Source organism: Balaenoptera ricei, chromosome 13, assembly GCF_028023285.1.
Source record: "Balaenoptera ricei isolate mBalRic1 chromosome 13, mBalRic1.hap2, whole genome shotgun sequence".
NCBI classification, from domain to species: domain Eukaryota; kingdom Metazoa; phylum Chordata; class Mammalia; order Artiodactyla; family Balaenopteridae; genus Balaenoptera; species Balaenoptera ricei.
The window spans coordinates 15,697,633-15,712,103 of NC_082651.1; the positions used below are offsets into that span (position 1 = coordinate 15,697,633).

A 14,471-nucleotide genomic window follows, 5' to 3' on the forward strand; every position below is an offset into this window, starting at 1 on the left:
GCAGAGCCAGCCTTCCCTGCCCAGCTGGCACACACGGCTACAGTCACAGCTCCGGGGTCACCAATCGGTGCCCAGGCGTCTGGTAGGGCCCTTAGCTCAGCGCACCATAATGGACTTATCTCTCCCCCCTCCCCCCCGGGCAACCCGCGGCCTGTGAGAAACCTGGGGGCAGGAACTTACTGGCCATTTATCACCAGGGCTTAAGCTATGCCATCAGTGTTAGTAGCTGCTGCTGCCGTTATTATTATTATTATTATTATTATTATTCACTGGAAGGCAGTGCCCTAGATTGTGGGAAATCGGTCCTCTCCTATCCCACAGGTCTGACAATGCCCACCCTGCCCAGGTGTGGAACAGTTCTGCTGCTTTTCCTTCTCCTCCTCAGAAGCTCCCAGGAGTTGCTGCTTTAAAAACAGGAGCTGCGGAAACATGGCCCAGAGCCAGGTGCTTAATGTGCATTATCTCCGGCTGCAGCCTGAGCTCGAGCTGAGATCTGCAGAGCCCTTCCACTCCTCCCACCTGTCTCTCTGCTTGGCAGCCTCCTACGGGCCTCTCTGCACGACCAGGGCTTCCAAACGGACCCTGGACCCTCAAAGTCACTTCCTGTGAGGCCCAGATATAGAGCACTCACCCGTCAAGGGACATGGGTCCCCACCCCCAGCAAGGAAGGGCTGAGATGGGCAAAAGGATGTGCCTGGGGCCTAGAGGGTAAGTAAAGATCACTTTAAATCGCATTCTTAACACAGGTCTGGAGGGACAAGGCAGCTCATCAGGGGACACTGAGTACAATCTGTCAAGGAGGCGTTCTGGAAAAGGGTCGCCCAGCCTCTGGGGCACATGAACTGTGAGAGAGCCACGCCCTCTGGGACAGCTCAGATCGCCCTCAGTGGCATTGGTGGTGATCATTTATGGAGGACTTCCTTTCAGCTGGTCACTTACATCAGCATATTTTCTAGTTTCTTCCTTTCTTTATCCTTCATGAGAATGTAAGCCTGACTCACTCCCATCCCCAAACCCTCAGGCTGCCCTGAATGGCTGCAGGGGAGGGGCAAGAGGGGCTTGATTTGAGCCTCACATCCACCTGCCCTGTCTACAGGGACTAGGGAGGGTCAAGCCCGCCCCACCGCAAATACCCATCACAGTGCCCCTGTGCTCAGGATGGGATTGCCCAACACGGAACTCACTGCCAGTGCTCGATAAACACTGAATGAATGAATGTACGAACAAATGAAGGAATGCGTCTCCAGGGACACCAGCTCCCTTGGTTCTGGTTAACAAAATGGTGGCCTATCCCAGGCACTCAGGGCCACTGGGCGGGCCGCTGAAGACCATCCCTGAGGGCACCCTGAAACTCACCTACCTGCATGGGGACAGATGCAGGAAGGCACACACACACCAGGAGTGGGGTGGTGCTGTGATCTGCCAATCATCTACCAGGGCAGTTACAGGGCCCAAAAGGCCTCAGATGTCCCAGCAGCTCCAAGACCCTGTCCCATCCCTCCCTCTAAGTCCTCTGGGCAATGGTGGTTGTCCAGGCATGGTCCTCGGGAGATGGCAGCCTCAGGACAGCCCGCTCAGCAGGAGGGGCTACAGGATACAAGTGGCCCCTTGCCCTTCGGAGGTGGGGCAGGACCTCTGCTTGTAGAGTCAGACTAGAAAGGGCCTTGGAAATCTCTGATGTTTCCACCATCCCCGTTTATTGAGGAGAAAACTGAGGCAAGAAGAGGTTAAGAAATGGGTCCAAAATGATACAGCTAGTAGGTGGTGAGCCAGGCCTTGAACTCAGGGCTGTTTGATGCTCTTACCCACAATCTAACACCTCAGTCTCCCAATCTGGACAATGGGGAGGCTGGACCAGATGGTCTCTAAGGTGTCTTAGATTTGATGTGATTTCAGGGGAAGCCAAAAGCTCGTCTCTTCTGGGCTTCGTCACCCCACCACCCCCCTTCTTCCCTCACCTCCCAAGCATCTAGTTTCCTCCCCAGCCCAGGGCACTTGCTCCAATCAAAGAACAGGGAAGGAGGGGGGGCCCAGCACTCTGGCCTTTGGTGGCTGACGGGAGGACTTGGGGAGGGGGGGATGAGGGGCAGAGATGGGGGAAATGGTGCCTGCCCACCCTGCCCATCCACACCTCCGACCGACCACCACCGAATGCCAGGGGAAGTTCACCGAGAGTTTACAACCCTCCTTTGTCACAGAGCGCTGCATGGAGCTATCAATCACGCCCTTAATTTACCCGTGTCACTTTCCAGAGGAAAGCCGCCCTGCGAGCAGCCAGTGGCGCTTCCTCTCTCACCCACTTGATGAAGATTTCATCTAATTGGTCCACATTAAATCACTCCCAGGATCCCAACGTGCCATCACCGCAGCAGCGGCAGTGGCTGGCGGTGGGGACATGCCGGGGCCCTCCCTGCTGTGGGCAGGAGAGACCACAGAGGGCCTCCTTGGCTGGAAGCCTCTTGAAGGGGCCCCTGGGAAACCTGGAGAACCCAGAGAGGGGCCTCCTTGAAAAGGGGGGCTGGGGGAGGAATGTCAGGGACGCGGGGAGGGGCCGGCCAGGAAGGAAGGAGGAGGTGGTAGGAAGGAATGAATGGAGGATGCCAGAGTCACTTGGCTCCCCCCCCCCCGCTCCCCATCCCCGGATGCCCAAGGGAGTCAGGCATCTCTAACCACCTCTACCCTCTTCATGGATGCAGACTTGGTCCCACCCTCTGTCTCTCTCCCTCTAGCCTCGTGGGCACAGAGATCCAGAGGGTTGCCATAAGCCTTGCTCTGCACTGCCTGGCAATGACCCTCAACTGGAAATGCTGGAAGCCTAGGCCATCTGGGAAGCGTAGCTGTGCCCGACACCTCTCCTCCTGCCCGTATTTCTCCAGACACATCATGCTTTGTACAGGCTATTCCCTCTGCCTCAGATATTGTTCCTGCTTCATCTGCCCGGTGACCTCCTGGTTGTCCTGCTGATGCCAGCTCAAACACCACTTACACAAAGATGACCCTTCAGACTCCCTTGGGCAGGAGAGGTAACCTGTCCCTTCTCCGCCTGGCCTTCCCCTGCCCCAGCACAGGCCTCCGGGGCCTCCTTTCCTACACTCTTCTGCCCTTATCCACAGGCAAGAGGGTCTCTGAGCATCCTGTGAGCTGCAGGGGTGCTGCGACCACATGTTTATCATTTTTATACCCCTGCCCGGCCAGCGTGGCACATGGCTGGGGCTCAGTAAATCTCTTCAGAATGAATGAATGAATGAATGAATATCACGTGCCTTAATGCGTGGCCTCAGGTAACCCACAGGCCAAGTCACATTACCAAAACACACCGAAGGGCTCTCTTGGGCTGTTACCAGTTCAGGAGATCTCACCCTGATATGACATCAATCAGGGGTCGGGTGGGGGATTCATCCTAAGAGCATGTAAGGCCAGAAAGAGCTTCAGAGATAAGGTGTCCTCCTCATTTAAGTGATGAACAAACACAGGCCCAGGGTGACTGTCCCAGGTACCCAGCAGCCCCATTACCAGGAGTAGAGTCACACACAATCCCAGGGGCCTGAGGAGCCCTGAAGCTGGCACGAACCCCAGCAAAGCTCCTAAAGGCCAAGCTCACCGGTCCCTTTGGAAGCCTGGGGGAGTGAGGGGCTCCCCAGGTTCCTGTCCCCACCTCTCTGTCTTCCCAGGAGGCTGCTGCCTGCGTGGCTGGCACGTACCTTGCGTTTCTTGGCACGGCCCTCGGCCTGCAGGGTGCGGGTGCAGCGTTGCACACACTCGGAGAAGCTGAGGTTGCTATGGTCGGCACTGTAGTCGAGGTCGGCCAGCCGCGCCAGGGACAGGATGTAGTTACAGGCGATCCTCAGGATGGCCAGCTTGGACAGCTTCTGCCCATATGAGTAACATGGCACCTGGAGGGTGAGAAGGCGTCAGGAGGGGCTGCCAGGGTCTCTGCCGAGAACGGCCCGGGAGCACCTCAGCCAGGCAGGTGTAGGGCCCCTCACACTGACATCTGCACCGCCGGACAGGGGACTGCAGGGCGGCAGAGGTGGCCCATCTAATCCCTCAACCCGGATTTTATTCCCTGTTCTAAGCACCCGCTGTTTCCACACTCACAACCTTGGGAGGCATCCATATTCCCGCGTCACAGGCGAAGAAATCGAGACTCAGCTCTTGCCCGAATGTCAGTGAGCACGAAGCACACCGAGTTCCCCCAGGAGAGAGCTCCACCCCCCTCCCTCCGTGAGAAGGAATCTCTCAGAGAGAACAGATGTTTTTTAGCTCTGAGGGTCTATTTACTCATTCAGTGGCACTTGTCTTGCTGGGCACTTGGGGTCCGACAGCAAATAATAACTCGGGTCTGCCATCAGAGAATTTACACTCAAGAGTGACATTATAACGTCAGAGCAGAGTTAGGTGCCCGGGACTCTGGGAACAGACCAGAAGCAAAGTGCCAGTGCTCAGCTGGGGGGCGCACACCTGATTGGCTTTCTCTTGCTTTTCTCTTTTTCTTTCTGCCCTCTGGACCTGGGGTGTTGCTGGGCATTGCAACAGGACAGCCCCAACCAGACTTGACAGCCTTGACATTCATCACCAACTAGGCACTCACTAATGGCACAGGGATTTGTATGGGTGAAGCGATGGAGTCTCTAACATTGTCCACCAATGCTCCTGCTGCTTGAGCAAAAAGCTACAAAGACTGCAGCAGAGTTCTGTGTCGTAACACGGAGACATCACCACAAAGTCCACCTGACAGGTGCTAGCCAACAGAGCTGCTCTGATGCGTCGTTCACCTAAATGGCCCAAACGTGCACTGCAACTCAGGCTGCGGCATCCTCCTCTCTATGGCTCTCCAGGATCTACACGCAGCATCCGTCCCCACCACGGATACCTGGTACTAACCCTCAGCCCACAGAGAGTGGGGCGCCTTGCAGGGACCACTCAACAAGTATGCCGGGCACTGTTCTGGACCAGTGGTTCTCAACCCGGGACGATGTTGTCCCTAAGGGGCAGCTGGCAATGTCTGCAGACATTCTTGATCGTCACCACCGGGGAGCAGGCGGGGAGGGGCTACCGGCCTATAGTGGGCAGAGGCCAGAAATGCTGCCAAACATCCTACAATGCTCAGGATCCTACGATGCCTCCACAACAAAGAATGACCCAGCCCAAAACGTCAGCAGCGCTGTGCTCGAGAAAGCATAATCAAGAGAGCCGCTTCAGATGAGGACCCTAAACGCGTCAACATCTTGATCTCACGTTAAAGCTCACTTCGTCCAGGAGCTTTCCCTGACCTCCTACCCAACCCTACCCCGGGGACTAGGGCTGCCTCCCATTGACGGTGCTCTAATAGCCCGCCATCTGTCCTTAACTCCTGATTACTGTGACTCATTTAATGGTCAGTCTCTGTGTGAGCTGTCAGGGGAAGGCCTCTGTATGCAGAGCCTAGCCCAGGTCCTGCCCATCACCGGCCTCCAAAGGGTTTGTTGACTGAGGGAATGAATGAGCAAATGAATGCTCTCCCTCCATATCTATCAGGTGACTCCAGAAGGTTTAGAACTGGGTTCAAAAACTGTTCTCTCTCTCTCTCTTTTTTTTTTTGTTTTTTTGGCCATGCCGCTCAGCTTGTAGGATCTTAGTTCCTGGACCTGAGATTGAACGCGCGCCCCCTACAGTGGAAGCATGGAATCCTAACCACTGGACCGCCAGGGAATTCCCAAAATTCTCTGAGGATAAAGATTTAGTTATTTGGTGCAGAGGTGAAGCTCATACACCTTCTGGTCACCTGGGCTAACTCCTGGCTCTAGCTACAAACCCTGGGCAGGAGACATAACCGTTCTGAGCCTTGGTGTCCTTGTCATATTGCTAACAGGACTGACCGACCACACAGCGTGGTAAGGACTAAAGGAGATGGCATATGCGCTGCACAGAGTAAGGCCTGATACAAGTCAGTGACATTATTACGGTGGGTGTTGCAGAGGGTCTCCAAAGAGGGGCTCCAGAGAGGGTGAGAAGCAGGAGATCTGGAGCCAGGACATATTGCCTGCTCATTCTCCCACCCCCTGGGGGTCCTGAGACCACAGGCCCGAGGTGAGGTTTGCTGCCACCTTTCAAAATCCTCTAGCAGCCAAGGAGTTGCCCTTCACCAGGCCAGGAAACGCAGGGAGGGGCAGGGAGGTGACACAGGGACCACCAACTCCTGTGCATCCCCCTTCCCCCTCCCAGCCCTGGCCACAGCTCCAAACCCATCTGAGAAAAGCCTGCAGAACAATGCACTTTGCCTGTTCTCATCCAGAGTCCAGAGAATCCTGCTTTATCAGCCTGAACAAATAAACAAGGTCTGTGGGACAGAAAGGTTCCCTGGGGCAGGGGCAGGGGTCTCAGGGACCAGCCTAGCACCTCTGCCTCCCCTGAACCCAGGGAGGGAGTGCCCTCCTGGTGGAGGCTCTGGACACCGGGCGCGGCTCTGTGACACAGGCTCTAGTGTGCTGTTACCCAGAGGCCATGCTGGGAGTTACCCAGCTCTTTGAGCCCTGGGCCCTGAGCAGCTGGGCTTCCCTGCCAGCAGGGAGCAGGGATCTTGGAAGGGATCTGCACATGGGGATCCAGGGCCATTGTGGGACCACAGAGCAACAGATGAGGTCAAGGCCGACCTAGGGGTTCCCGTGCCAAGTTCTGAGCCAGTTTTGCCCCAGATTTGTCACTCTGTCCCACTGCTTGTGTCAAAGTCCAGGTCTAACAAGAAAACCATCTATTGAGGGGGCTTCCCTGGTGGCGCAGTGGTTAAGAATCCGCCTGCCAATGCAGGAGACATGGGTTCGAGCCCTGGTCCGGGAAGATCCCACATGCCGCAGAGCAACTAAGCCCGTGCGCCACAACTACTGAAGCCCGCGCGCCTGGAGCCCGTGCTCCGCAGCGGGAGAAGCCGCCGCAATGAGAGGCCCGTGCACCGCAGCGAAGAGTGGCCCCCGCTCGCCGCAACTAGAGAAAGCCCTACGTCACGCTGCAACGAAGACCCAGCGCAGCCAAAATTAAATAAATAAAGTAAATAAATTAAGAAGCAACTGTGGAGTTTAAAAACAAAAATACCCATCTATTGAGCTCTGGTTGTTTACCTGGCACCGTGGTCACTATTTACAGGTAGTTTTAGCCCATTGAAACTTTCCCCCAAATAAAGATTGTTACCCCATCTGCACATGAGGAAACAGAGAGGTGACATATTGGGCCCCAGGTCACTCAGCTAAGACCCGGTTGGAGTCAGAAGCTCGTGTGTTTATCGCCCAAGGAAGGCGGGCTCTCCAAGCTCCCACCAGGAGCTTGGCCACGGGGCTCTCCAAACTCCCACCACCAGCGGTGGCCTTATATGGGACACCAAGGGCGTCTTCTGCCAGCTCACTCTACCTCCTCCCGCTCCCCAGGGTGTGCTCCTCAGCTCACCTGGCTAATTCCAGATGATCCTGGTGCCCACGGCCCAGGATGCAGCAGCTGGGCCCCCGAAAGCCCAGCCCAGAGGCAACCTGGTCTATGAGGATCTGATTCTAGGAGGTCAAGGTAAGGCAGAAAGAGCTGGTCTGAATCCCAAACAGCAGGGTGACTTTGGACAGGTAGCTTCACCTCTCTGAGCCTCAGTTTTCTTATCTGGAGAGTGGGAATAATGCCTGGGTACCCTGGATGACTGCTGGAACCAGGCCATCCCCTTGCTGTTTCTTGTGATCTACTAAGGCCAGGCAGAGGGCTGGGTGTTGTGAATATAATTCATCTTTAAACAGCGCCATGAGGTAGAAATGATGACTTCCACTTTACAGAGAAGCATTTGATGCCCAGGGAGTGTAAGAACTTCCTGTATCTCTCAGCTGATGAAAGATGAGCTGGGTTTTGAACTCACACCTTAGCTGGGCTCTTTCCAATCAGCCAGAAGCAACGGCTTCGGGGGATGGATGAGCATCTATAGCCTATGGTGGGGAGGTGGGCAGCCCAAGCTTCTGAGCAGGGGATGGAGAGTTCTGGACTCCATGGGACCCCAGCCTTGGTGCATTACCTCTCTGAGCATCCACAGCGAGGCCCAGAGCCCAGCCATCCCACCACCTGCCGGGGACCACACAGCAGTCATCTGCTCAGCCTGGGCAGAGGACAGAAGCCAAAGGAGGCAGCAGGGCCACTCAGCTCCAGCTACTGACAGGCAGCAAAACTTCCTGTAAAGTAAAAGGACCTGCCTCATGCTCACCCCACAAGAATTGTTACGCTTCAGAGAAGCAGGTGCAGTATGGGGATTTTTCACCAGGTCCCACGTGCCCCTAAAAGATTCCATCCCACCTACCCCAAGCTGGACCCTCTCCTGGCTCCAGCAAGCGGGAAAAAGCAGGAAGGACACTGGCCCGGGATTCTGAGGACCTAACTCTACTCCGGGCCATCCACGTGATCTTAGGTCCACAACCTTAGGGGACCTCAGTTTCCTCACCAATAAAATGGGCATCAGAATACCTGCTACCTCAGAATGGAATCGCCATGGGCAGATGTAGGGAGGCGCTACAGAGAAGCAAAGCCAGGAGCCAACCAGCCAATGTAGAGGAGGCCTGGAAGCCCTCCACCCACTTGCCTCTGTGCCAACTCCTACCCACCCTTCAGACCCAGCCCAAGATGCCCACTGAGACTCCTGGACCCGCAGAGCTCCAACATCACTGCATCCCTGGCACACAGCCGAGCACTTGATTCCATTTGAAATTTTTCTCTAATCGGCTCCTGTCAGTGAGTGCTGGCTCCCTGGGGTGAAGCCGCTCCACACAGAGCTGTTCAAGGTCCTTGTCAAGTTCTATTTAAACAAAATCCCAACCTGCTACACAGCAACGAGGCTGGACCCTGAGAACCTGGGTCTGAGTAGTTAAGAGCCATGGCCCAGGGCCAGACGGGACAAATCCTGGTCACTCACTCCACCTCTGTAAGCATCCCCATCTGTGAAATGGGAAGGCAGCATGACAACAGGGCCAGGTAAGGCACTTCACCCCGTGCAATGAGGCTCAACAAGCTGCTGTCCTGGTGACTGTGGATGCGAGGGGGCAGGAGAGAGGCTTCTGTCACCCCTCTTCCATCTGGATGCAAGCAGGCCCGTCCCCCATTCCCTGAGGAGGGGGGTACAGGTTGCAGTGGGGCCATGGGCCCCTGGCATCCTATGGGGTCTGAGATTGAGGGAGGTGCCGGGCTGGGGGTGCCATCCTCATGCCCCCTCCTGGGCCATCCTGAGTTCACTTGCTGAGGATTCCCTGGGACACTCCAGGGGCAGCAGAGGAGGGCGCCACTGGTTTGGCACTTCAGCAGGTCCTGAGGGCTCCTCCTTGCTGCCCCAGGCCTCTGCCTGGCTAGGCTGCCATTCCTCCATCAATGCTGAGGGGCTTCATGCTTCTTGGGGAGAGAGGAAATCTGCACAAATCGGCACACACACCAGATGCCCCGAGGGTGAGCACAGCCTGTGAACCAGAAGGTTCTGCGGGGGAGGCCGAGGCCCACAGTTCTGGCCCCTCCCCTCACCCGCCCAGCAAGGCCAGGCTTTCCCTTGGACCCTCTCCCACCCGGCCCGGAGCAGCCCTGCACATGGGCCAGGCCCAGCTATGCACACATGGCCTTCACGTGAGACGGCGGGGAGGGCCCCGAGCAGCTGGGCTGGTGGCATGTGCTGCGGCCTGACCATCTGCCCCGCATACGCACCCCCTGGCCCCGCTGCCCGGGGGCCTCCCTCTCCCCCACCTGCACTTCTCATGGCCAAGCAGCCCCCCACCCCATTCCCTTCCTGCTTGAGAGCATGATGGGTTGGACAACACAGAAGACTGTCTGGCTTCCCCCATGCTGGGGGTGGACAGCTCCGGGGTGGTCACCAGGCTGAAGAGCGGGGCCGTTAGGAGCCTGGGCCCTGGAGCGACTCGCTGACTCCGATTCAATCCAGGCTCTGCAATGACAGCGGCACACAGCCACGCAGGCTGTGACTGCACCACGCCCGGGAGGGCGCCGGCACCCTGAAGCCTGGTGAATGGCAGGCCGGGGAGGCATGCAGTGCAAAACCCAGGAGGCCTCATACGGCGGCCAAAGGCTGCGAGACCTCCACCAACTTACATAAGTTCCCTGAACCTCGGCCTCACCATCCGTGAAACAGGGGTGGGAATGAGGGCGGGGGGATGGGGGGGTGGGAACAATACCTACTTCATTAAATGAACTAACACGCATAACACGCTTAGCACACGACCCAGTACAAAGGAAGCATCTGATAAATGGCAGTTTCTATGATTATTATTAAAATGATTACAGAATTCTTATTTCTACATCGGTCAAGGCCTTTGCCCAGCACTGAGGACGTTGCAGACGTTCGAGAAATGTTCATTCCCCCTACGGCCCCCATTCCTTTCTTCATTCGCTCTCTGCAGAGAAGCGGTGTATGAGGTAAGCATTATCACCATTTTCCAACTTTAGCAACTGAGGCTCAGAGAGGGAAAGTGACTTGTCCACAGTCACACAGAAAGCATACAGCAGAGGTATAACTCAAACTCCGGCCTCCGGACTCCCCGCCCAGTGCTCTTTTCACCGTACCAGGAAGCTGCTCAGAGAAATGAAGCCCCAGGCCAGAGCCACAGTCCCAGAACTGACCTCGGTGCTGCAACGGCCATGGCCTCGTTTCAGGAAAAACCGTCCTTCTTCCTCACCCTCCTTTCCCAGGGTCCATTTCAGACAGTCAAGCCTAAGCCTAGATCCAGAGTCACAGCCTGCCTGGATAGGGGCACACACACACATACGCACACGAGTGTGTGTGTGTATTCACGTGCGCACTTTCTACAGGTGGGATACTGAGGTCCAGAGGAGGAAGGAGCGCCTCTGAGACGCAGGACTTTCCCCATCGGATGGGGGCTGTGATGTGGACGTGGTGAGTGTGCCCTAGCGACATTTCTTTCCCTCCCAGACAACAGACCGGTGCCCACCAGCAGCCTTTTTGGGGAAGGGACAGATGGACCGGACAAGGGGGGGAACAAACCGGGGCAGGAGCTTCTGATCACACGTTTGTGTGTTCTCTTGGGCACGTGTACTGATCGTGTGTATAGGTACAGCTGTGTGTACCTGTGTGTGTGTGTGCACACTTTCTCCCTGAATTTGTCCCTCTTATATAGAACTTCCGCACAAGAAGGACAGAAGTGAAAGGAAACCACGATTAACAATCTCATCTCAGAGAGTCAGCCATGTGTACACCCACCTTCCGACTTAACAACACTGCGAGTGCAGGGCCCACAGCGCTGATACAGCTGACATTGTGAGAAGCATTTGGCCAGGCGGGCATTCCAGAAACTTCTGTCATCTTCCCTAACCCACTAGGTGATCTTGGAAGCGTTTCCTTCCTTCTTTCTCCAGGCTCCAGTTTTCCATTCCATTAAATGGAAAGCTAAGTCAACCGACGGGGATGTTAAGATCAAATAAGATGGAATTTATTACTGAAAGAAGTTCAAGCCACTGGACAAATGAGATGTAGTTGAACACACAGAGACCGTGAATACTTTCTCGGAACTGAAAGAGGCAGCTGGAGGAGTAAAAAGGACCCTGAACTGTCAGTTAAAGGACCTAGGTGCCAGCCCTGCCCTTCCTCTCACCAGCTGTGATGCTCTGGGCACGTGGCCTCCCCAATCTGAGACGGGTTGCCCTAGCTGCAAGGTGAGCAGGTGGACAGTCATCTCTCTGCCATCTCATCCTTCCATCCTGGGCGGTAGGTAGCAGGATGCCCTCCAGGCTGCCACCCTCTGACACAGAGCCACTGCCTGAGGGTGAAACTGAATTCTCCACTGGGCCCACTGCCCAAGGTCCCAACTGTCTATGACAGTTATCTGACTCCTCCACTCCACTCTACCTCACTGACCAATCATCTTACTCAAGCCCAAATGTGACACTTTGGCTCAAAAGTCATAGAAACTCTTTTCCCCAGGAGTTTAATTCCCTTCCCATGGATGGACGCAGGCACCTTCCCTGCCCCACCCACAGGAGGAAGAGGAGAGAGTGTGATCCAAAAAGAAGATCATGTTTTCTGAAATCCTTTGTTGTTGGCTAAAGCCCAGAGAGGGTGAGTAACTTTCCTGAAGTCACACAGGAAGTCAGCTGCAGAACAAGCAAAAATCCTGACCATTCAAACCAGTCACATCCACACACCCCCAACCCTTCCCCATGCCCTGTGCGGGGTGGGGGCAGGGGGCACTTACCACACTCTTCTTAGATCTCCGCTCTGTGAAAATGAGCAGCCTAGAATCCCAGGGCAGTCTCAATCTTGTCTAAGTGGAATTGTAAAACTGCCACTCCCCACTATGGGTAATTCTTGGACAAATATTCTTTCCCATCGGCCCCAGAAGACAGTGTCTGGTGAGGACAGCCCCCACCTTCCCCAAACTAAGAAGCCCCTAACCCACCCCAGAACTAGTTTCTGAAGATTCCCCGACCAATCAGTCCCCTCAGCAGACCTGCCTGCTTCAGCATGCGGCGGGCGGCGAAGGGCAGCAGTGGAGGGGATCTCCTGGGAAGGCTCTCCCCAGCCAATTCCTGAGGCCGCCCCTGCGGAGGGGGCTCAGGCTTGTACCCCGGGTCCTTAAGGACACCAGGAGCGAGGGGTGCAGAGCGCAGAAGCAACCTGAGTTCAGGGGCATCCCTGCTGGGAGGTGGGGGCTGAGGAGGGACTGACAGGTTCCCGTGGAATGAGGGACCCTTATGTTCTGGCAAAACCAGGACCACCCCTCCGCAGCATTCCGGGCCTCCAAGACCACGCCAAATTGCCGGAAGGGTAAGGGTCTTCCCCCTTTCCCCGCCGGAGACTGATTCCCACATTGCCCCTCTCCACTCCCCACCGCGCCCGAGGGACTCCGGGAGACAAATATTCGCTGCCATAAAAGTGAACTATGAGGGGTGAAGTCAGACGCGCAGACAGGGTCACCCCAGGGGGGATGGGGGTGGCTGTAACCAGGGCGTGCCCGAGCCAGAGATCTCGAACCTTCACCCCCACTTTGCAAACTAAGAGCCGTACCAACGCTGTGGCAAAGGTCACTGCCCCAGGAGGACCCAAACCTGTCTGGTCCCTGGGGCCGACCGGGCGGGGACAACTTGCCGCTTACCCACGCCCTCATCCTCCCTAAAGTCCCCCCGCCACTTACCCACCCACTCCCGCAGTCATACCCGGGCGCAGTGAGGGTGTGTGGCTGGGAGCCGGTACCTGCTTCCTGAGCGCCTCGAAGGCTGCGCTGATGGTGTGCACCCTCGTCCGCTCCCTGGCGTTCGCCAGGAGCCTCCGGGTCTGCTGCAGGGCTTTGATCTCGGAGGAGGCGGCTGTAGCTTCGCCCGGCCGTTTCCTAGGCGACGCGGAGGAATCCGGGTGGTTATTGTAAATTACGTGTGAAATTGACGAGTAAGAACTTTCCCCAGGGCGCGTGGGGGGGGCCGGGCGCACTGAGGGCTCCGGGGGAGCAGGGGCCGCCGACGGCGTGGGGCGTGCTGGCGGTGCGCACAGCAAGATGCGGGGACGTAGGCCGGGCTCCCGGAAAGGCTGTGCCTCGGGACCCCCAGGTACCTGGCCCTGGGGCGCTGGAGGCGGCGGCGGTGGCGGCGGCGTGGGGAGTCCCGGCCCCACTGCGCCCAGGGCGAAGCCGCGTTTCCGCGCGTCCAAGACCTCCGGAGCCCGGGCGCCCCCGCGCTCCCCGGCCGTGTCCGCGCCCCCACCTGAGGGAACGGCCGGCGCCACCCGGGCTGGCACCGGGGCCGGGACCGGCTGCAGCCGCTGGGTCCTGTCCCGCAGCCCGTTGGTGGCGGCGGCGCCGTGCTCGGGCGCTTCCAAGTCCAATCGGAAAGTTTTATAGCCGTTCGCGCGCCGCGCCGGCTCCTTGCCTTTCCTCTTGAGCTTCTTGAGGCCGTTCAGCTCCTTCACGCACACGGTCTTCCACGGCCCGTCCTCGAGAACCGGGATGTGCTTCATGGCGCGGGCAGCGCGCAAGGCAGGGGCGTGGGGCTGCCCGGGAAGCGCGCCCGCCGCGCTCGCTCTACACGCTGCGCGCCGGCTCTGCCCGGGCGGCCGCGGCGCTCAGCGCCTCGGAGTCTCCTGCTCTCCCCCTGCTCGCTCCCTCCCTCCCTCCCTCCCTTTCTCCCCCTCGTCCGGGGCAGCTGCGCCGCCGGCTCCGCGAAGCCGCCGGGCTGTCCGTTCCCGGAGCGCTCAGAGTGTCATCTGAAGTCGCTGCCGCCGTGCCAGCATTTCTGGAGAACGCCCGCTGCGCTCCATCTGTGTTTGTTTAGCCTCAGTTTACACAGAAGCCCAATTCGCTAGATCAGTCAGCGCCGCCGCCCGGAGAGGAGGCAGCTCCCGCCGCCGCCTCCCCAGCCCCGGCCGCCCGATCAGCGAGCGCCTTTAAAGAAACAGGAAGCATTTTTCAAAACAGCTGGGCTGCCGGCCGCCTCCTTTGTCCGCGTCCTCTCCACCTCCCCCCACCCCCATCCCTTCT

The 14,471-nt window shown here is 57.4% G+C and overlaps 1 protein-coding gene across 2 annotated transcripts in view; it reads right to left on the reverse strand.

The window, feature by feature from the left end:
• Positions 1 to 14,085, reverse strand: part of ATOH8 (atonal bHLH transcription factor 8) — a 34,312-nt gene extending 20,227 nt beyond the window's left edge. The window contains exons 1-2 of one of the 2 annotated variants that reach the window (XM_059942924.1): positions 13,196 to 14,085; positions 3,702 to 3,893 (exon numbers count right to left, since the gene is read on the reverse strand). In XM_059942924.1, the coding sequence (XP_059798907.1) occupies positions 3,702 to 3,893; positions 13,196 to 13,951 (948 nt within the window). In that variant the 5' untranslated portion in view covers positions 13,952 to 14,085. Of the gene's footprint in view, positions 1 to 3,701; positions 3,894 to 13,158 lie in introns of those variants that run through there. The other variant, XM_059942925.1, reaches the window with a different exon arrangement.
• Positions 14,086 to 14,471: the final 386 nt, after the last annotated feature.